The 23,136-nt window shown below is 39.7% G+C and overlaps 1 protein-coding gene across 1 annotated transcript in view; it reads left to right on the forward strand.

The window, feature by feature from the left end:
* The window catches only part of SASH1 (SAM and SH3 domain containing 1), a 554,055-nt gene extending 531,965 nt beyond the window's left edge, over positions 1-22,090 (forward strand). Inside the window, 9 exon segments of the mRNA XM_048076923.2 lie at positions 1-78; positions 2,252-2,387; positions 3,420-3,589; positions 4,608-4,817; positions 5,543-5,693; positions 7,931-8,044; positions 14,532-15,667; positions 17,282-17,413; positions 18,263-22,090. Of these exon segments, the coding sequence (XP_047932880.2) occupies positions 1-78; positions 2,252-2,387; positions 3,420-3,589; positions 4,608-4,817; positions 5,543-5,693; positions 7,931-8,044; positions 14,532-15,667; positions 17,282-17,413; positions 18,263-18,523 (2,388 nt within the window). The 3' untranslated portion in view covers positions 18,524-22,090.
* Positions 22,091-23,136: the final 1,046 nt, after the last annotated feature.

Below are 23,136 nucleotides of genomic sequence, written 5' to 3' on the forward strand. Positions count from 1 at the left end.
GGCAAAAAGGTGAAATCTGTAAAGGAAACCATGAAGAAAAGGATGTCTAAAAAATACAGCAGCTCTCTGTCTGAGCAGGTATGTAAGGTCTCATTGGACTCTGCTTAATAACGTAGAAGCGATAATCAGTATTGATTACCAGGCTTCGAGGTATCACAAGACATCTGTAAAGAAATTTCTAACAAGAATGTGTGGTGTGGCTTATTCCTATGTTCTTATAAAATCCCTCACTGTGAAATGGCTTCTTGTAGAAGCACAACCATGAAAATGCATTTTCAGATTTTCATTCAAGTAGCTCATCAGCAGAAGCTTGTGGTTGATGGCACTGCACATCTTGCTCTATATTTCCATCTCTTTATCTATCATCCTTATTTATTAAGGGAACTGGCCTGTGACACGGGGTCACAGTGATATATTTAATCTGCAATTTACACCTTAGTTTAAATTCCCAGCATAACATCTCATACACAGTGCCTGTCTGTTATTACAGAGCTGTTTTCCATCATAGCTTGCCTTCTGTAGCAGCTCACTAAAACAGATGCACAATGTAGTCAGAAAGGGGCATCCCACAGAAGATTTTCCTATTATTCTTTCATTATGGAATTTTATGGCTCAGTCTTAAAGGCAAACCTGAAGTACATTAATTGTAAATAAGGCTTTGAATTTTAGTGGCCTAGGAACAATTGCTGGCTTTTTCCATAGATACCCCTTCTGGTATACTTTGGGTTCGTTGCTTTGGTGGAGTGTCAAAAATTCGTCAGCGTTTGTTTAAAACTATTGAAATGTGTAAGTAATAGCTTACAAAACCGCCGGGAAAGCAGAGCTTTCTCTGGCAAACATCGCCCCCAAGTGGCCTCTTACCAGTCGCCGGACGACCAGGGATGCTCGCAGCAATAGAAAAATGGAAATGGAAACGGAAATGCTGTCATGCCCTACCAGACAGGGCGTTTTGGCATTAATGCAAAGCGCTGTTGCTTATAGAAGGAGCTTCAATTAATAAGATTCGAGATAACAACCCCAAAGTGCAAAATACAGAGACAGCACAGCAGGCAGGTACATGAACAGACTTACGCAATGCACTGTAACATTAGAATTCCTTTCCTGGGGGACTGCTTGCCCTACTGGTTCATAACCAGGGGCAGTGCCATAGTTATGGTTACATTTCATTTATAATTAAAGCATTTTAAGGCCTAAAATTATGATTTGATAGTGATAAGATGCTTTGGTGTCTTACTGTCCTTAAAGTGCCCCTCCGGAAAATCTCCCTGAGGAAGGGATGCACTGAGAACTCAGTGGGTTAGCAATACTTCTGCTCTCTAGCTCTCTGCAAGATTGACTAGGCCTCTGAAGTTTTATGCTGGGATGACCTTTTTTCTGATGATTCTGCAGTATGCAAATAATAGGTTTCATCTAAAAGCTTCATGACCACACACCAGCTCAAAACCCTCTTCTTGTATGCAAGCTAGAATTCTTTTCCAGCTTCTTGGCACAGTCATTTCAGAATATTTTTACCTTCTATCTTTCTGGCATGACTCAGACTATGTGCCAATATCCCTGCCTGCATTCAGAGAAAACAAGCAAAAACTGTTCTGCCACAAGTAATCTGCTTTGCTTCAATTGTGCGTCACAGAGGCTGACAGAATTTCAATTTAGGAAAGACCTTGTTGGATTTCCTGTAATGTTTGACTGAATGAAAAGGGAAATTGCTCACCTATTGCATATGTGGCAAAATCGTTCTTTTTTTTTATTTATGCATTTAGGTTTGTGTGTTGTATGTACGTATATAATGCACAGGCTGCATAAAAAAAATACTAGTAATTCACTGCAAAAAAAAAAATTTACATTGCTGTGTTTTTCACTTGCATTGTCTGATTTGTTTGTATTCACCTTTATACAAAATTCTGATTCAGAAAGCTGAATTTGGCTTTAGCTGTTTGGCAAGCACTGCTGATAAAAAATATTGTGTGTTTTGAAAACCTTGAATTTGGAGTTTTGTGTAATGTTTCTTTCTACTTGCAGTGCTAGCTTTCTCAGAGAATTATTGATTTCTCCTGTGTTTGCCATCATTCCTAATAAAGTGGGGTGTCAGCCACAGCTGAGTATCACTAAATAAGTTGATAAATGTGTTATACTTCTGTCTTGTCTCTGAAGAGCGGGAAAATAGAAGTTGTTCTCTCCTCAGATATGAATGAGCTGCTCCTGTCAATACCTGTGCTCGTTTACCAAACTGAAATGGTTCAATGCCTTGCAGGAGTCCAGCCCTGGGGTCATGCCAGGTTCTCCGCAGTCACCGCCGCCAGACACTGACTCCCTGGACAAGCCCAAGCTGAAAGCTGGTGGCTCAGTAGAGAGCCTGAGGAGTTCCTTAAGTGGTCAGAGCTCAATGAGTAAGTCCTGTTCTAATTGTGTTGCTCCGTTTTTGTGGCTGCAGGAAGCAGAGATCTCCACAGTAAGCAGAATCAAAGAAAGGCAAAACAGAAACAGTGGTTAAAAGTAAAAAAGGGTTAGTCACTAAGGGCTTACAAAGAACCGTAAGCTATTTGGTGCAGAGACTGTCTCTTTTGCTCAGTGTTTATACAGAGCCCTGAAAAAGTGAAATCCTTTCTGGCTGGGTCTGCTGGTCCTACTGTTATAATGCAAATGATTGGAGTGAGAATCACAGTCCGTCACCTGTAACAATGCAGTGAAAGTGCTTTTTCGATTCCAGATCAAGGACAAGTAGCAAACAAGCACATCTGCACGCTAGATTTCTGCTGGGCACTCCTGCTGGGCTTTTTTTTTGGTTCCCCTCCGGAGAGACCTTGAGGTTTTCTCATTAAGTAGCTAGAGGAGTATTATTTAAAACCTCTCTGGTTAAGATTGTCTCTAGCACAAAGCACATAACGAGTTCAAGCAGGATACAGATGGGGTGAACTTAATGCTATGAACTACTGATCAATAGAAGACAAGAACATACTGGGCAAAAACACTGAAGAAAAAGCTCAATGCTTAAATAACTGAAAGTGTGTTCTGAATATAATCTGATTTTTTTTTTTAAATAACAACACAAAGTGTCACCATAAAACCAAACTTGTGAATATGAGGGACCCGTCATATAGGACTCAGAGCTCAATTTCCTCACATCACTATGCTTTTTTGTGGGCAAAACTTCGCAAAAAGATGACAATATCACTCCTGTGACATATCATAGGTGAGGCACTAGTTAATCATCTTCTCAGTTAAATATCGAGGAGAATAATTTGGTGTAAGAAAGGGCATTCAGGGAGTTCCAACTCCCATGACAATATTTTGTAGGAAAAAAAAAAAAGTTTCCTAGGAAGCTCTGACTGCTTTTTTGGTTTTGCTTCTGCTTAATAGCCTTCACAAAGAGTTTGTTTTTTTGTGGACTGATATTAAGTCTGTCGCATACATGTGCTTAGGTGGTCAGACAGTGAGCACAACGGATTCCTCAACCAGCAACAGGGAGAGCGTAAAATCGGAAGATGGTGATGATGAAGAACCTCCTTACAGAGGACCTTTCTGTGGAAGAGCCAGGGTTCACACTGATTTCACTCCAAGTCCCTATGATACAGACTCTCTGAAGCTCAAGGTACCAGCTATGTTTGTTTTTAAGGGGTCAAATGTTTATTTTGGCAAAACTCTCACATAAGAGCTCCTTGTAAGAACTGTACAATTCTTGGTCTGTTAATGAGGTTGCCTGTGGGTTTTTTAGGCCTTTTAACCTATCTTATTTTGATGCATTTGAGAGTTGCTCAAATTACACTGAAAGGTTAGAAAACACAAGTAAGTATTAGTATTTCCACACATCCAAGGAAAGACACATTTTTAGGAAAAATAAAAATAAGCCACACATTCATTTCTCTTTTGCAAGGATTTTGTTTGAAAGATTGGAAAACTGCTTTACCTGCTGCAATGACTTAGTCCATCAATGGCATAATTTTCAAAGTCTTTGGAAGAAATGTGGTTGCACCTACACACAATGTCCTATAAAGGCATTTTAGTTAATATAAGTTAATTTGAACTAATACTGAATTAATTGACCATGAGTTGTTACTCCCTTTTAATTTTTCTGGGTATCAGTGTTTATTTTATTTGTGCAGTATTCAGTCCAAACTATCTGACTTTGTACAGGGCATTCATTACTTAAAATTCCAAGGACAGCTAATTCTTATTAAAGCAGGTGTAAGTAAGGTAATCTCTCTGAGGATACAAAAACTTGTGCATCCTTTTCTTTGTTACGGTCAGATAATTGGTAGGAAAACCAACAGTTTTGCAGAGCTCTTTCTGCATGTGCCTACTTCCCTTGCAAGATCTGATGCGAGAATGTATCCTTATATGCTGAGCAGTCTGATCTGTTCTTATTTGCACCAGTTTTGGATAGTTGCACTGCTTGGACACATCTGTACAAAACAGCAGCAATGCACCACTGGGCTGTAATCTTTCCAAAAGGTCTCATTAACTTTTTGAAAACTAAAGGGTGTTTTCCATTCTGTGTACTGTGTTCTGTCCATTCTGGGCATACGAAAAACTAAGGAAAAATGATGTGTTTGCTTGAATATTCATCACAAAGCATGCCTAAATGACTTCCTTGCTTTTTTGGTCTGCAGAAAGGCGACATCATTGATATCATCAGCAAACCCCCCATGGGCACTTGGATGGGCCTGTTGAACAACAAAGTCGGCACTTTCAAATTTATCTACGTGGACGTGTTAAATGAAGAGGAAGAGAAGCCAAAGCGGCCCACCAGGAGACGCCGGAAAAGCAGACCCCCACAACCCAAGTCAGTTGAGGATCTCTTGGATCGCATCAACTTAAAGGTCTGACCACATTTTTTATCTGTTTTCCCTTCAGTTTTGCTTGTGGGAAGGGTAACACCTTTGGAGTTACTAGTTTTGAAAGTTGCACAGCAGATTCATAGTCCTAAAGAATATTACCCCACTTAACAGAATCAGGTCTTAGCTGCAAAGTGGAAATAGCTATGGCCAGGCAGAACTGCCCGTGAGGAAGTGCTGCAGGCTTCTTTGTTGTATGCCCCCAGGGAGCACATTGTAGTCATTATAAATCTTTGTGTGGTATGCCTACCAGCTAACACTCATCAAAAGCAAGGAAAAGTATAGAAGAAAAAAAAAAAGAAAATAACAATAGTTACCCTATCTTTAAAAAGTAAGTTATTTTCCACGGTGCTGTTCAGGGAGCTGGAGATAAATTGGTGTGGCTGTTGTTCATTGTTTGCAGTACTCTGTTCATACGGAGCTGTGCCATATTACGCGGATGGGTAGCACGCTACCCGGGCAATTTAATACACTGCATTCCAAATACAGAAATATGTGCGGTATTCTAGCCTGGCACAGCTACCTCCCTGAACTCTGAGCAATGTTTATACAAGCTGTAGTCCTATAATTTTGCTGTTATACAGTGGTTTGCATTTGCTAAACTACTGATATTTTTGCTGGTTGTGAAAATCTCCTCTAGTATTTTTATTGCCAAAATAAGTTGAATGAATATGTTGTCTTATAGCTCTTTCCTTTTTCATCTTGTGCAGGAGCATATGCCCACTTTTCTGTTCAATGGTTATGAAGATCTGGATACCTTTAAGCTTTTAGAAGAAGAGGATTTAGATGAACTGAACATCCGAGATCCTGAGCACAGAGCTGTTCTCCTCACAGCCGTGGAACTTCTACAGGAGTATGATAGTACGTGAGATGTTTGAGGTTTTCAGTTTCAACAGAGCTCTGACAAGAACCTTGTGAACCCCTTAAAGCAGGGAACTGATTCATGGATTTAGACTTTTTTTTTTTTCCTGATCTAGTTATTTCCAGGGTCTTCCTATGTAGCAGCATGTAGATTTTTGAGGAATGACTTAAGATTTGCATTTGTTCTGACAGAGTTCTTTATTTTTGTAAGCCCTGCATACCTAGCCTATTCAAATGATGTCAAACATACATCACCTACCCATTAGAATACTGATGTTTGAGAATAAATCCTCAGGTAACCTACTCAAAATAAGAAGCTGAGGTATGGTGAATAGTCAAGAAGACACTTCTAGACCAGAGAGAAGAGATTGAGGTTATCAGGGATAGGAAAAAGATCAAAGCTGGAGGGCTGCGGAGAAGGATAATGTGATTTAAGCTTTGTCCGATTTTACCTGCAAATGAATATGATTCTTGGACTTACAGGATTGTACAGGTAGCCTCAGATTGTGCATACGTCAGTACAGCAATTTTCACAGGAGGGAGGAACTATATTGTTCAAGTACGAAGAGTGAAAGACAGTGAACCAGCTGTCTAATGTGCAGCAGTGCAACTCTGTCCATTGTCCAGATGGTCTCAGGCGAGTGGTTACACAAATCAGGGAAAGCAGGGTAAGCACTGGCAGTCAAACTGGACAGGGTCTCTGCTGCACAGCAAGAAGCAGTGCAGTAGCCAAGAGTCACAGTACAGTAGAATCATTTATATGAAAAGCAAGTCTTGCTTGAGACAGGAATTGAGATGCTTTCAGTGCCTACTTGAAACAACCTAAGATGTACTGAATTTCCCCTTCATCCCTAAATTTTGGCAGAAGTTTAGTATCCCACAGATGAGAATCGGTGGAATGAATTGTGGGAGGACTTTCTCAGCTGCTTCTGTGCAAAATCCTACAGTTTAGCTTAAACTGTCATAGCAACAATTTAAACAGCTGCTTATTAAGTGGGAAATGCTTAATTCCATTATAAAGAGATTTGTGGTTAGCATCTTTGGATTGTGCTTTTTGGCCTGAGCTTTCACTGACGTGTATCTCTCTTGTATGGTTCCCAAAGAGGCATCCAGAGTTTCTCTGCCTTTTGCCACCACCCAACAAAACTACAGTTGCAGAATTGGATTCTTTTCACTTATAACAGAGTAGCTTCATGTCACTTAATATGAACTTCTCTTTAATATTTGCAGAGCTATTTAGAATGTTTGCTTCCCTGAAGGAATCTTTTTCTTTTTAGGGACCTTCAATTTTGGTCAAGAACTATTTGATGTGGTGTCTGGAAAGTATAAATTCCGGCTCCAAGTCAGGATGATGAGCAGAGAGAAATGGGGACCAGACAGCTGGAACCTGGGAGGGGCAGCAGCACTTTCCACTCCATAATTACCTTTCATGTGCTGAGAATAGGAATCAGAAGAACCATTTCTGACATTGTATTGCCGGGGTGGAGAGGAATGCAGCATAAACTGAGTCCTTGCGTCATGAAGTTTCTTTTCTGTGTCTTCAGCTCCAGATTTAGTTTCTTTACAAAACGTGGTTTCTAACTGAATGCTATGAGTAAGTTCCTGGAATCTGGTCTATGCAGCCTAAACTGGACCACACTCAAGTGTTGGTTCTTTGCACAGATCAAGGAAGGAAGGAAATTTTTACCACCAGTCTCTCCCTTGTCACTTCCCCCTTTCTCAGGAGACATTGCCTAACTTTGCCAGACTGATTCCTGATTCCTGATCCCTCCTCTTGGTCCCATCTGGAAAATAAGTCAGGGTTAGGATTTTTTTTTCCTTTTTTTTTTTTTTTAAACTTTATTTGGTTCTCTCAATTCTTTTTGCCTTTTTTTTTTTTTTAATTCTTAGAAAAATCTTTGACACCATAATTTTAAATAAATTTTGGTGGTTGTAAATTGTAGGACTTGTCCGCAAGGCAACTGAGGACACACAGCTCATTCTGCTTTCATTGTGTACAGCAATGTTCCCTGACACTTGTGCTGATGTTGTTGCTTAATCCCGTGCCAAACATGATGAATGCTTACAACAGTGTTTACTACTTTGTGATGGCTGTTCCTAATGCTCACTGTTTTTTAAACATGGATCTGCTGTAGTTGTTATAACAGTGAAAATAATGATGTTAGAAATGGAAGGTTGATAAGTTCAACTGGATTCTCTGTTTGTCTCTGTTTTCACTGTATTCTCATTTCCTCTAGGTAACAGTGACCAGTCAGGATCTCAGGAGAAACTTCTCATTGAAGGCCAAGGGCTTAGTGGATGCTCTCCTCGGGATTCAGGCTGCTACGAAAGCAGTGAAAACCTGGAGAATGGTAATAATGTCCTCAAATAGCCTTAAAATCCTTGCAGCCTGTTTTCAGTAGATAACTTAGTACATTTTCTGCTCCTGTGCTAGCTTATGCGAACTACTTCATGCTTGACTTTCTCCCTTGCTCTGGCTGCCTCTTCCCTCTTGATTTGGGCCATTGGTTTTCATTGCTGCTGTTTCTAATTTATTTATTTGCATTGGTAGAAAACATCACGATTCACAAATCGTCTGCTATTTTTTTGTGATCATAAGGCAGCAGGTACTCTCACTTTGTCTTGTCCACTCCCTATCATAGTCTTGCAGCCATGCCTCGTGAGGCTTACGATACTTACACCCAGACAGCATTTTGCTAAGGGACCACTGACAATGGAAAAGTATCTGAACTACACTGGGATTAGGCAAATTGCTGCTTAACTTACACAGAAACTGTTTATAAGATAAACAGTTAAAATGCACTGTGGTTTTGGCTGTTTTTTTGTTGTTGTTATTTTTGTTTTCATTTTGCTCAGGTTGCATGTTGCATTCCCATCTGATCAGAGGCCAGGTGCAGAGATTTAGGATTTTTATTGTATGAACAAGTGGCTAGCAAGTTAACTTAATTGAAAAGCTTGTGAGAAAATAAACTAAAACAAAAGCAAGAACTGCTTATGCTCAGTTCCAACTACCTTGTCTTGCGCATCAATGAAAGGTGATGCGCTGAAAAATTACTGAGATGGATGCTAATCAAGATTACTCTCCCTGTTCTGAAGAAATCAGATTGTTGTGTTGACTGAGGATTGCTTACTTGAGGGATGTAAGCTTGTACACACAAATATTTCATTAGAGATTAAATATTGAAATGGATTAAACTGGTTTGTATTTCACTTGATGCTTGGCATTATCAGTCCAAGCTTTTGAGTCTTGTTTTGGCCTCAGACTGCCTGGTTTCATCACTAACATCCAGTATAAACAGGAATCCAAGAACAAAATAAACAGAGACGCTGTATGCCCCTTGTAGTAGCCATTTCTCCCATTTAAAATACACGCTAAAGATCTTTCTCTTAGTATGTGCATTTTCTGTCAGTCTGTCACTCAGAAATAACCATTTATTGAAGAAAATTGCAATTTGCTTTGAAGCTGAATGCTTGAAATTGGCAATATACTAAATTCCTGAAAGCAGAGGGAATTTTCTTCTTGAACATGAATCCTCGTGGAGCAGGCATGCTAGAATGTAATCATAGCTAGATATATGGCATATGTGACAATTTTCTTTCCTTTTTATCTCTAAGTGCCATCATTATGATAGCTATAGCACTGAAGTTAAACTGCTGCCTGTACATTTTCCTTATTTTAACAATATAATAAAATCTTTTGAAAGCAATTGTTATTGCCTGTCTGCTTAGATACTTTTACATTTAAGCTATTATTTTTATCTGAGTTTTGCAGAATGTGAAATACCACTAATGATTTTTATATTGCTTTTCATCTATGGCTTGCTGCATTTCTGTATCATTTTTGCTCACAAATGCATTTAGTGCTTGCTTTGAAAACCATTATGAAAAGAACATTCAGTATGGGAGTCATTCAGAGATTTTATCAAGGCTGGTTAATCTGAAATGTGCTCCACCTTCTCTGCAAAGTTCATGGACAGTAATGGCTTGCATATATATTGTTTACAAAATACATTGGAGGCTCAACTGTTAAAATAAGAATAATCATTTGTCTAATATAAACATCATAATGTGCAGATCAGCAATAATAAACTGCTTTTCATAAAGGGGAAAATGAAATTATGAGACAAAACCGGCCTTCACATTTCCTGGGGAATGGTTTTGCATAATGTTTTAATGGCCAGTATAGGGCCCTCTTTTAGGCTGATATTGCACCTTTTGGCATCAGTTCAAGATTTCAGAGCTCTTCTTGCAGTTTGGATAAAAATGGCTTGCCACGTATTATGGCAGTGATACAGGTATATTTCTTTAAGGTACTTCTCTGGATCCCCCTGCAGAAATACTTACATTTCTCATAGGTATCCACAGTGTACTTACAGCAACATTGTAATTTTAATGCAATTTGCAGAGAGCAAGGACTATAAAGTTTGCAACTTACTTGGTTATAGACAGGAAGAAAATAAGAGCAGAAAGCAACCATACAGGATCAGACCATTAGTCCATATAGACCAGTTCTTTGGTTTGAAACAAGGCACAGAGACATGAACTCTCCTTTAGACTTCTGATAACAGTGCAGTTACTTGAGAAGAGTTTTTCTTGCATGCAGTTGTTGTCTGTCTGAGACACATTTGGAAACCTTATCAGAAATCTAGTTCTTTCAGGAAGCAGCCAAAAGCAGGTAGTTGGGAGAACAGTGTAAGAACAGAGTAAGCATATTTGAGGCTTCCCAAGGTATTCTTGGGGAATTAATCATTTAAGGAGTTAAGGATTCCATAATTTGGTTCAGTTTCCTGGCATTCATCCATTTTCCTCAAACTGTTTCTTTTTATGAACATCCCTGGTCTTCCTTAAAACCTCCGTACTTAGCATTGTCTTTGTATAGACCTCTGTCATACTCCTTCTCAACTTATCTCTTTCCTAGTCTAAGTCCTGTTAATTAGTCATTATAAGTCATTCCATATCTCTGATCAAGCCTGGCTTCTTTGAACCTTTCCCAGTTGTGATGCATGGCTTTTTAAGGAGGGAGGGGCTGTGAAAGGAATAGGAATTGCATATGCAAGGCACAGAGCTGAAGAGGCAGACAAACCATGACTGTATCAGGTGGATAATGATGTTCTCTAATTTGTTCAGGAACTGAAGCCCAAATTTCCATAGTGCCAACTGAGCATCCAAAGCACTTAAGCATTCACTACTAATTAGTCAGAAGAGGAAGCAACAAAACAGATGGCACATTGTCTGATGTAGGGTGGTTTTCTGCTAGTTTGTATTCATAAAAAAGCAGTGATGTAAGGATTGTCTCAGGTGCCATCATCTTCATTGTGTCAGTAGAGATGTTTGAAATGCACACAGAAATACTGGCACAGAAAGCAACGCCAAAAAGAAGTTAAAGAAATCTGGGATCTATACAGGCCACTGAATATGTTCTGTATTTGGTTTTGAGTTCTTAATTCCCTGAGGGTGATCTTCCACACAGAAAAGGTTTTGAGGGAAACACTCAAAATTTATTGCTGTAGCTCTGGTACCTCTGGAAATATTCCCAAGGAGAATTTTCTTTCTTCTGAGGCAGATGATGACAGAGTATTGCAAGGTTCTTTCTGTGTATTCTAACAGCAATAACTATATCATGAGGTGGACACAGCTTTATCTAACAAACACTGCAGCATAACGTTAGACAAAAGCGTAAAGTATGCTTGTAGCTTGAACTGAACCTTCTGTATTGAAAATAATACAAACTTTCTGTTAATTTTGTGTAAGGATCACCTTGGTTATCTTATTTTTCACCCAGACACCTATGTTCTTCTGCACATATATAAATCAGAGATGCAGCTGTGGTTGACAGCACCGTGAAAGGCATTAGACTGCTTACCTATACCAGGGAGTCATAAAAATGAATTATTAGCAAAAATGCTAACATTAAAAAATGTGTTTTAAACCTTAATAGCTATATACTTAAACCAATGTAGGTTTTCTCTTTTTCATTTTCTTTTTTTTTTTCTTTTTTTTTTCGAGATGGGAGGGAATGTTACATTTGTAGACATTGCTTATATAGGTCCCCACTTTATAAAAACAACTTAAAAACATACTTAAAAGCCTGTTTTCAGGAAATATGGCCTTCCTTTCTTAATTTCACAAGAGCATAATGAAATTATACCCCTCAGTCAGGAGGAGGGAAGGAATAGGTAGAAAAGGAGAAATCACAGTGGTCATACTGGTACATTGCTCATGACAAATCTATGTAAGAGAAATTATATTCTGAACCCTTGTCCTTTGTACAAAACAGTAGCATTGAAGCATTGATCCCACTGCTTTTTTAAACAATTTTGAAGCAGAGACCTTAAAGATTACATATTCAGTTACTTATTTTGCAGAAAAAAATGCTTTTTTTTTTTTTTCCCCTCACTCTCACCACTTCTGTATTTTTTTGTGAATCAGGGCTGGAATGAACTAAAGTTTGCTTTTGCTTTCCTAGATTTTTTATTCTCTTATTTTTTCTGTTTTCTTCCTCCTTTTCCTATTCCCCATTTCTTCTTTTTCTCATCCTCAGGTTACTGCACTTTACACAGACATATCCCAAAGAAACAAAATGATGTTTACTAGATACCACTATAACTTCAGTAAAAGCCTAATATCGCACAGCAGTAGCATTTGTCAGAACTTTTCTTTTAGGTGTTGAGGTACCTGAGTGTGCCTTTCTAAAACCAGTGTAAGCCCTGATGAATATTTCAGGCTGAAAAGAAAGTACACGGATTTTGTTAAGTGAGCTGTGACAGCAAGCCCTAGACAATATGGTGAATCTCTGCCCAAGTCAGACATGTAGTAGCAAATATGAATAATGAACAGAGAACACTCCTTTCCATGCTCGCTACATATTGACGTTAGTGCCTGGGGCACTAAAAAATGAATGTAATGTTTCTTAAACATGCCTTTTTAATGTGATTGTAAGTTATTTTCAGAAGGCTGTGGTCTCACTCCACAAAAAGGTGCAGGTAGTTAAGTTTTTCTACTACTTCTCGAAGTTACCTGAATACAAGGATGTAGTAAAGGGACCAAGTTCATGTGTGATGTGTCTTTATTAGCTTTTTGGGAAAATGGTGATATTTAGCTGCAGCTGAACTGTACAGATTCTGAGAAAGGAGTTCTTGTATGCTTGTATTCATCATTGTGGGCACATGTTGGTTTTAGACAGAATAACCTGGCTGGCATACCAGTAAATGTGGCCAACTCCCTTTTGAGGGGGAATGTTTTCCTTATTTCTCTTTAAAGGTAACCTCAGCCTTCTTTGCTAGTTTTCTGACTACTTTGATTTTAAATTCCTTGAGCAGAGAAAGAGGGAAAGCAAGCTATTTCCCTTTTAGGTTAAGCAAGTGCTTTCTTTGAATAACAGGAATTTTGGAAATAGGATATTCCTAAGTAAAACACACACTAGATTTATGTTAGCATTATATAGTTATTTAAAGTGAGCAATATATATTATTCAAAAACAAAACATTAAGCTTCTCTTAGGATAAAGTTTTGAAGGCAAACTAAAGAAAGCATCTATTGCTTAAAAGTACACTAGGTTAATTCATTTTGAATGAAGTTAGCACAAATTCTCAGATCTCTAAGACTAAATGATCCTTTAATTGACAGCAATTAATTACCTGTTATTATTGGATTTTGGTAGCATTTAGTCAAAGCTTTTTTCTTCCTTTTCTCCACTGGAAAAAGAAGTTCCAAGCTTTACCTATCTGTCATTGTTTTAGAAAGTTTACTGTAGGTGGGCAAAAGTAACATTGTCACCCAGAAAAAATAATTATTCAGGACATGCTGTTCGTTCTGAGAGATTTTCTGCTCTGAGACAAATTTACTTCAGTCTTGTAAATATATATATATCTACGCAGCACTGGAGAAATGGCCTTGTATTTCATGCTCATGAATAGAGTAATGAGATCAGAATTTTTTCTGTCAAGCAGATTTGATGGACTTCTACACTGTCTTAAAGTATTGGTGCATATCTCATAAAAATATGAAATAAAGCTTACAAAGGACATGTGGTTCATATTGGTTCAAGTCCTCACATCTTAAATCGTTATAATAAAACACCACATTTCTAAGAATTTCCACTCTGATAAAGCATATGGCATGAGAATAACACTAAGATTAGTCACTCTTGAAAATTACTTTTGTAACAATCTCAGTTTCATAGTGTAAGGCCTTTTTCCATAAAACCTTTGTTCCTAAAATTAACTTTACAATGGGATTGTTGCAACACCAGTCTTCCTGGAACCTTTTTGCTTTCTGATTTACCATCAAAAATAGTTTGCTGTTTACTTAAGAGATGAAATAACACTATTGACATACATAGTAATAAAATAAAAAAAATCTTTTTTTTTTTTGAGCATTCCTGCATTTTTAAAGCAATCTAGTAAACTTCATTAGGAGGTGAACATATTTATCAACATCCTAAAGGAATTAGAAGAGTGGAGAAAAATGGCAGAACTTACGAGTTATTTCTGCATGGGGTCAAATCAGTTCATACAACAGGTATAGAGTATCAGGTCTAAGTGCAGGATATATTGTCATTTAAAAAGGTTTAAGTGACCTAGACCTCAAAGCTCTGTAAACAGGGGAGTAGACGGGACAGTAATTATTTTAAAGGTATTTTCCTTACTTGATAGCAATTATCAGTTCTTCGTTAGTAAAGCTGAAACTCAGAAATTCATGTTTAAAATGGCAGTGGGTTCTTGTGCATTAGAGTTAAAAAATAGTAAGTTACTGTGTTTCAGAGTCATTTAGAAGTGATCCCCTATTAATACACAGGGGATATTTTTTAATGATGAATTGTGATTTATTTCCTTCTAGGTAAAACTCGAAGGACCTGTCATCTGCCCTCAAAATCAGCAAGTGAGCACAGCTTTAAGGACTTCAGCAGAAACCAGCTATCAAATTATCCTACACTCCCACTGACCAAGTCAATAGAAACTCTACAGCAAGGGGAAAAAGAAAGCCGGTTGAGTTGTTCACATTGTGCTCTGAAGAGCTCTGTCAAACCTCCAGCTGTTATGGGTCTGAAGAAGAACCGTAGGAGTTTACCAGTTGCTGTCTGTCGGAGCTATGAAACTCTGGATGGCCCCCAGGGTGTGGATACCTGGCCAAGATCTCACTCCCTGGACGATCTCCAGGGAGAATCCAATACCAACCTACAGGACACTAGCAAGAAAGATTCTTTTCCTCAGGATTCACTGGATATAGCAAAAAAGGCAACTGGATCTGCCCTGCCACCTCAGCCTCATGGGGGCAGTTGTATGGTAGGTGACTCGATGCCTAAGCAAGGTAAGGGAGCTGCCAGTTCTCAGAAGGGAAGAGGTAAGGAGTTGGACTGCTCTGTAATGGAAAGTGCAAGTGGAAAGTCTGTTCCGTTCCCCCTGAAAAACTGTGAAGCTCAGGCTGCCTTGGTGACACATCCTGTAACAAGGACACCTCTTGAAATACAGAATAAGGGCTTTCATGACCTTGCACGGGCTGATTATGCTCCGGTCCTCAAGGGCGGTCTAGAAGCTGAGCAAAAAGGCACAAACGAGGCAAGAATGCAACCAAAAAATCCCTCTCAGCCACCACCTGTCCCTGCCAAAAAATGCCGAGAACGCCTTTCTAACGGATTATATCATCCTCCCGTGACCGCAAGCGGGAACCACTCAAGTCTAGAAGCACCGTGTTTGCCGGTGAAAAAGTCCGGCCCATCTGCTCCCGTTGATTTTCATGGAGTCCCTGTCCATAGGACATCTTCTGAACAGGAGCCCAGTACTCCTCCTAGCCCACTGCCGCCCTGGCTGTCAGAGCTCCCAGAGACTGCTAGTGTTCAGCAGCACGTGATAAAGCTAGGTCCTGCTTCGGCAAGGAAAGTCTCTTGTAGCAGGGGAATGGATCTGGAAATGGTGATAGAAAACAAGTTGCAGTCTGAAGACATTGATCTTACTGAAGAACCATACTCAGACAAGGTGAGCGGAGCACATTGCTTCAGTCTTTTTATTCTACCAGTGTTTCAAGGGCTAGTCTTTTGTTTATCTTATCTGTTGCGTTTTTGCAAGTAACCGGCCTAGATAAACCATAAATCATTAAGACTCTAGACATTACATATCTGTGCTTGTCTTTAATATTGGGCCTTCTTCCTAAAATAATTATCTAGATATGTTGTAGAGGGACGGAGATATCAGACTTATTCTGAATCTTCATCTCTTAAGGCCACCAGTACTGTGGTGGCACCGAGCACAGAACTCTCTTCTTCTGCCACTGTAGGGAAGTGGAGCTGAAGAAGGAAGTCACGTAGATTTCCAAGAAAATCTGAATCGATAGCATAGTGATGAGGACATCATTTTGGGAAGGAAGGAGTCCTAACTTCCAGTCCGTCCTTTGAGGATTGCTTTTTCAGTTTTCTTGGAAGAGTCGTTGGCTAATATGCATGAGCAGTGTTAGAAGGAAGAAAAGAACATGGTAATTTCCCATATCCCAGAAGTATCTTTGTCAGTAAATAAGGCTTGTTCATTTCTTGTTTTTTCTGGACTATCCTCTTCTGCACCCTTCAGAAGCAGAATTGATCCAGCAGCTGACTTGCAGGAATTCTATGCTTCTGACCCCTTTCAAAAGCTGAGGCAAATTTTGACACGTGGTATGTCTCATGCTACAAAGGAGGATGTTACTAAGCTTGTAATAGACCAAAGCTTTTGATGCCTGGGATACGTTATGATTCAAAACACAGTTGCTGATTGATTCAGAAGTCTTCTGCAGTTAAGTGGTGCCCGGGAGTAGGTGGTCTGGAGCAGTCGGGGAGAACTCTGCACCAGCACAGGATAGGTGGTCCAACTGCAGTGTCAGAGTGCATGGGGAGATGCAAGTAGTAGTTTACCGGTATCCTGTCCCGGTAGGAGATGTATAGAAATCCTTTTTTAAAGAGAACATAGAATAAACATGAACTGAGGAAAGATTATCAGTCCTCGCATGAAGAACAAATTAAATTAGGATTAATTGGAAAGAGTAAATCAGAATTTAAGAAATGTTCTTTGACATGAGCTGCGCTGTTACTGGTCTGTCTCTGGCAGACCTTGCCCTGCCGCTGCTGTTGGAGACTTGCTGCATCTGTCACGCAGCCTCCGAAAGAACCAGGGAACAGCTGGGCTGAAGGATCACATCAGTTAACTGATTAAACCAAACCTCATAAAATTATCCAGAGAAACTTACCGTCGTGAAAATGAATTACCGTTCAGTAGCTTATGGGAGTCGAGTTTCATCAGAAAACGGTAACAACATACCCTTTGGGGACACCCCAGTTCAAGTTAAGCAATAGGATTTTTGCTGTTGATTTCAGTGAGACTGGAACTGATCTTAAAGCTCGTAGAAAGATATGTAGTGCTATTTGTTAAAGACACTGGTAAAGATATATACTGCTATTTTTGCACCTCCCCACCATCATGCTTTATAGCAAAGTAAAATTATTTTCGTCAATCTCAAGGAAAAATGCTTCTTGCTCCCATCCCACGCTTCTTTTTTTTGATTGATCTGTACTGATACGCTTCTTTCACCTGTCCTCTCCTTTGTGGCTGGCTGGGAACATTCAGCATGGTCGCTGTGGCATTCCCGAGGCTTTGGTACAGAGGTACTCGGAAGACTTAGACCAGCCTGTAAAGGATGTCGCCGCAAACATGGACCAAATCCGGGTAAAGCAGCTGAGGAAGCAGCATCGCATGGCAGTAAGTATTTCCTTAAACCCAAGTTTTCTTAATTATGAGCAGACCTTATAAAAAGGACTGACTACTGGTAAAGGGAGGTAGCTGTCAAGTCCTGGTACAAAAATGTTACCTGTGCTCACCCAGCAAGTATGACATATGTAGGGGTACTACAGGGGCAGTAGGTCCCTCCCCCTGTCCCAAAGGAGGACATTTAGTAGTTAAAAGGAGAGCGGATAGCCCTTTATCCTGACCAAATCCCTGGAAAGTCTAAGGAGGCTGTTAGCAGGTGTAACAGAGAGTCGCTCACTAAGGGTGGTGTGTATTGAACAGCTCAGTGTTGATATCTGAAAGGCTTTCCACCCTTTTTTCATTTTTTGCACCCTTTTTTCAATTATCAAAATGTGCCATTTTGCACTCCTCTCCCTAGAAAAAGCAGGAGGGGGAAACAATCAAAACCTTTCATGTCTTTTTATAAAAGAGCTTGGTCTGTCTGAGGAGGTAATAGGCAAAAGTGGTATTCTTTTGCCTTGGATCAACCTGGAATGGATCAGCCCAGGAAGACTTAACACTGGGTATTTTTGAGTGATTTCAAACTAATTCAGAATGGTACGTGACAATCGCCAAAGCAACTGAATACTGCCCACTGCATCTGCATTGCCAAAATTGTTGCTGTTTCTCCTTCTCTGTGGTGATCTTAGCCTTTCTGCCCACAGCTCACTCTCATACCTACATGCATCCCGTGAGAGGGAGAAGCTGTAACACCTGCTGTTGAATTCTACTGGCTTAGAAGAAGAACAGAAGAAGAGTTGCAGTAAAACAAGCAGTATGTTTAACGTTAATGTTTTTTCTTTTTTCTTCTCTTCTGCCCAGATTCCAAGTGGAGGGCTCACTGAAATTTGCCGAAAACCTGTCTCCCCAGGACTTATCACTTCTGTATCTGACTGGCTGATTTCCATTGGCCTACCTATGTATTCCAGCCCGCTCACAGAAGCAGGATTCAACACACTGAGCAAAGTGCCTTCTCTGTCACAAACTTACCTTCAAGAAGCTGGCATCACAGAGGAAAGGCACATAAGCAAGCTCCTGGCAGCAGCAAGACTCTTCAAACCTCTTGATCCAGAGGCAATTTAACGTGCTCCCTAGCATGGCATTGCCTGGTCAAGAACCCATTGCTCCTTCCTGCACCGATATTGCCCTAATTACTTCACATAGCTAAAGGGATCGAGGAAGTGGCTCCAAAGGACAGGCAGATATCTTCTTCAAAGGGTATGAAATGTTTCAATTGCTGTCTTTGGCAACCGAAGGAGAAGAGAAGCAACCACCAGGTAACATAGATGTGGTACTTCCCTCCCCCCTCACTCCCTTGTAAAGTATTCTTATTTCATAAAGTGCATAGGGCTGGCCTGAGATCAGACAGTCTCACAGAATTAAGGGACCCTTACATATTTTCCACAAGTTTGTGGAAGTGATACTAATAACAGGCCCTGTTTCTATGTAGAACTCCTTAGGTTGGGGGCCTTCTGTACACCTAGATACCTGGAGTCAAACCTACAGACCTTGTGCAAACCAAGGTGCAAGCCCCAGTAGAAGCTGTTTGGCAAACGCCATTTATTTAGCAGTCTAGAGCTAATCACATACCCCTCCTCCCTGGTCATCTTTGCCGTTGCTTGGTATAGGTCCCAATATGCCACAAAGCCTTTAGCTAGGCCAAAGTCAATGGACTGGAATTAGTTTACAGTATGGTCCATTTCTGTCACTCCAATGCAATTAACCCAAGGAGAGTCAGAAAGCTTCTTTTAATTTGTACAGAACTGAAGTCATTTTTATAACTGCTTTCTAGCAATCTGCTTTTTATTTGCCTTAAAACAAGCTTTTAAGCAGTTACCTAATGTTCACTTACCTGTATTCATGTTTCCCAAGCCTTTTTTCAACCTGTCACTCTTAAGCTGCATTTAGGGTGATATCTAGCTGAAGTAGCTTCTATAAATTGCCTCATCATGACATCTTATGGGTTATAGAGATGCTTTTACAAATGCAGGGTTATGCTAGGTTTTGGTTGTGAGGCTAACTTCTTGTTCACTACGGTCTGCATTTACTGTTCTTACTAAACAGTTCCAAGATATACTGCCTTGTATATATGTAACTGCTTTTCATTTTAATCATATTCTGTGTACTGTGTTATATTGTCAATCATTATGCTGCAGCTTTGACTTGGTATCCTGACCATATCGATTCCAAACAGTGGGTTTCTGCAAATGAAAAATCACTTGTGGGAGATAAAACGCATCAAAAAATCAAATTGTATCCCATAGAAATCATGAGATCCAGTAATTTCATTGCATGGACAAAAAATCCTATATAGTCTTATGAATTACACTGTGATTTTAAAACAGTTGATATCCTTCATGTCTGAGTGTTAATGTTACCTCTCACTGGAAGACAGCATTGTTCTGGCATATGTGGTGAATCATTTTTTCATGATGTAGTAATATTTTTCTGCCTAAATCCATGTAAAACGTTCCATTCATATATGTGGCTAATGACAGATTTTATTTTTCTATATGGGTACACATTTATATACCAAATACAGATTATCATGAATAGCGTATAACTATTTTTTTTTCTTTGGGGTCTATGTATGGTGTATCCTTTAGCTTCTTATAGCACAAGTGCTCCACGGAAGACAGAGCAAGCTTTACTCTGGTAGGCAAAGTGAGATGAAGAAACCTGGGCACAGGCCAGGAAGTGTGACTGTTTCCATTACCAGTTCTGATGTCAACTTACTGTATAAAACCAGACAAGTCACTTCACCGTGTGGTGCCTCAGTTATCCCAGCCTCATATTGAGCTAATAACGCTTACTTGTCCTGATGAAATGCTCTCAGGTTGATGAATGAGAAGTTGTGCTTACTACATGAGTCCTTACTATATGTGGTCCTTACATGGCCAAATTTTAAGTCAGATATATGCATTTTACTACAGATGACAATTAATTTGTCTCCTGGTGGAATTGATAGGTGTTAGGCTTGCTTTCCTAGCTTTAGAGCTGTTGACTGCTGGTATCATCAGCTTTGCATTCTGTCCCCATCAGGAATTACACCATCATGTGAAGGCAACTAATTCACTGGTATAACTTAAAATTGTTTCAAACAAAGCTCCTCCAGATCTTTTGCTGCAATGTTGTCCTCAGTGTATAATTGGTGTGTTCTAATATGGCAGCATCAGGAAACATAACAGCATAGATGTTTCACACAGCTGGTGAAATTAAAAAAAAATTAAAAAGACTTTAATAATAATGATTTGTCATTTCCTCTCTGAGGTTTACATGGCAACTATCAGTAAGCAGGAGATGAAAAGAGTATTGAGACTTCCTGGGATTACTGGCAGGGGCCAGAACTGAGGAAAAGTAATTAGACAGCAGCTTCCTTGGAGCAAGGGAGAGCCCAAGCTGGCTATATGCAATAAAAAAAGGAAACATTTCTTCTTGTTGCAGGGAAGGCAACTCACATAATAAAGCCCTCCCATATTAATTACCTCCACTCTTTTAATAACAGAAGAAATACAGGAATAAGCCAAACCTGTGTGCCAAACTCTCTTTGTAACTCCTTGTTTTTAAATGATTTTATAGCCCAGGGAAACCAAATCCCACCCATCCAGGACTAGAGTGAGCAGTCTGAGGTGTGTGAGTTTTAGTAGTTGCTTTGTTTTCCTTTTTAAGACTGTGCTCTGTGGTCTTACTTGAATTATAATTTTAGTTTATATTTTAATCTAAAAAAGCCTTAAGCTTCTCAGTGTTCGAGCTTCCCTGCTGTGGTTTCAGTGACCCGTGGCATTCCCCAAGCAGGTGAGGCGATGCAGTGTGCAGCCGTAACACCTCTTACGTTTCCTCGCAGCCGTTCAGTGCTCTAAGCAAAAGTTTACTCTTTGACTCTTGGGAAGCACAAAAGAAACCTGCCACTGGAATCCTAACCTGCTCTGCTCAGGCTAATGCTGTTAAGCATCTATCCATTGTGCCGTTGTAACTCAAATAGCTATTTAACAATAGAAGCAGCAAGCCCCAAATATTGCAGAATGCCGTCATAACTATGCGCTTCCATCGGTAACCCTCTATTACTACCCAGGTAGTCCTTGGGCTCTTCGAGGAGCCTGGCTTTAAATGCAAACTGGGAGCACGATCAGAAGCATTAAAACATTGTGTTACTCAAACAGGTCATCATCTCTAAGAGCAGCAACAGTGGTCGATTCACCAAGTCACAGCTGTGCAGTTGTACTGTATTATTTTTAGAATAAATAATACTTTTGGTCCAAGATACTTTTATCTTTAATTGACACCCTCTGGGGAATCAAAACTGTCAAGCAAGTTACGTAACAACTAACAAAGTTGCACTTTCTGTATATGAAATCAATATTTAAATAACTTATTTTTCTCCATTTGCTGTTCTTAAATGATGTAAGTAGCTGTAATATACCAGTACTCAATATGTCCTGCAGTTTGCTTCAACCCAAGAAAGCTGTGTATTGTAAAGAAAAAAAAAAGAAAAAAACAAAATATGAATGTGTAAAGATTATTGTGCTGTTTCATTTAGCAAAAAAAAAAAAAAAAGGTTGACAAAAGGGTTTTCCTGTGTATCAAAACTGTCTATAATTATATGTCATATGTTCATAGATAAAAAGTAAATAAATTTCCTTGGTCTCTCTCTTTTTTTGGTTGTTCTAAATGTAGCTAAAAGATCTACTTACTGGTGTGGTAGCAATGTGCAGCTATTTAATTTCCAATCCCAGGCTTCCTCTCTCCAGCTTACCAAGTCCATAGTTCCTCATGGCGTAAGCGTTCTCCACACATACATACAGCTGGAAAAAAGGATTAAGAAAAAAAAATATACAAGCCCTGATAATCCGTGACTAGCAGGAGTCCTAAAAATGTGACTGAGTGGAACGTGAATCATCACTGTCTGAACTTCCTTGCCATGGTTTCAGTGAACTCAGCAGTTTCATGAACGGTTGTGGACTCTGCAGTTTATCAGTGTTAATCTGCTGTCCCCCTTCCTTGTCAAAACTCGGTGCCCTGAACAGCCCTTGCTATGTTAATGGCTTGAGGAGGTTTGGATCTTTGTCTCTTACATACCTTTAATGTCCAGCTGCTGGGTTTAGGAAGATCTGGATGAGAGGTCTCTGAATTCTCCCCTTGGGAGCTTTTCCAGTTTGCAATGGAATAATTAAATATTGGTAGAACCAGAGGAAGATACAGGAGCACAACTCGCAGGCGTTACAGCTCTTGCCTGAAAGAAGGGATTTCCAACCTGATTTTTGAATGCAGCTCAATGCCTTTGGGCTGGCGTAGGTGCCTCGTTGCAGAGAGGGTGGCTGTTAGTCCTGAGCATTTAGGTCATCCCTGCAGTCCATAAGATGTCAGTGTCCAGGTGGGAGGGCAAAGGAGCCTTAGGATGTGACTTCCTTCCTGCTGACCTAAGTCACTTCCTGCTTAGTGTGTTGGTCTTTGTTGCTCTAATTAAATTTGCTGAGTAATTAATGAGTACGATTAGCAATCTAGCAGTGATATCGAGTCCACTTGGCAACAGTGCACCATACCTAGAAGTTAATCCTGCATGGATCATTGCCCAAAGTGACAAGGGTGGACTGTGCCTGCTAACTTTTGCCATTGCTACCTGTGGAAATGACAAAAGGACAAAACATACCAAAAAATCCATCCTTTGGGTTGGGTCCAGGCAGCTGGATCTTCAGTTC

The sequence above is a fragment of the Anser cygnoides genome, chromosome 3, assembly GCF_040182565.1.
Source record: "Anser cygnoides isolate HZ-2024a breed goose chromosome 3, Taihu_goose_T2T_genome, whole genome shotgun sequence".
Taxonomy (NCBI): Eukaryota; Metazoa; Chordata; class Aves; order Anseriformes; family Anatidae; genus Anser; species Anser cygnoides.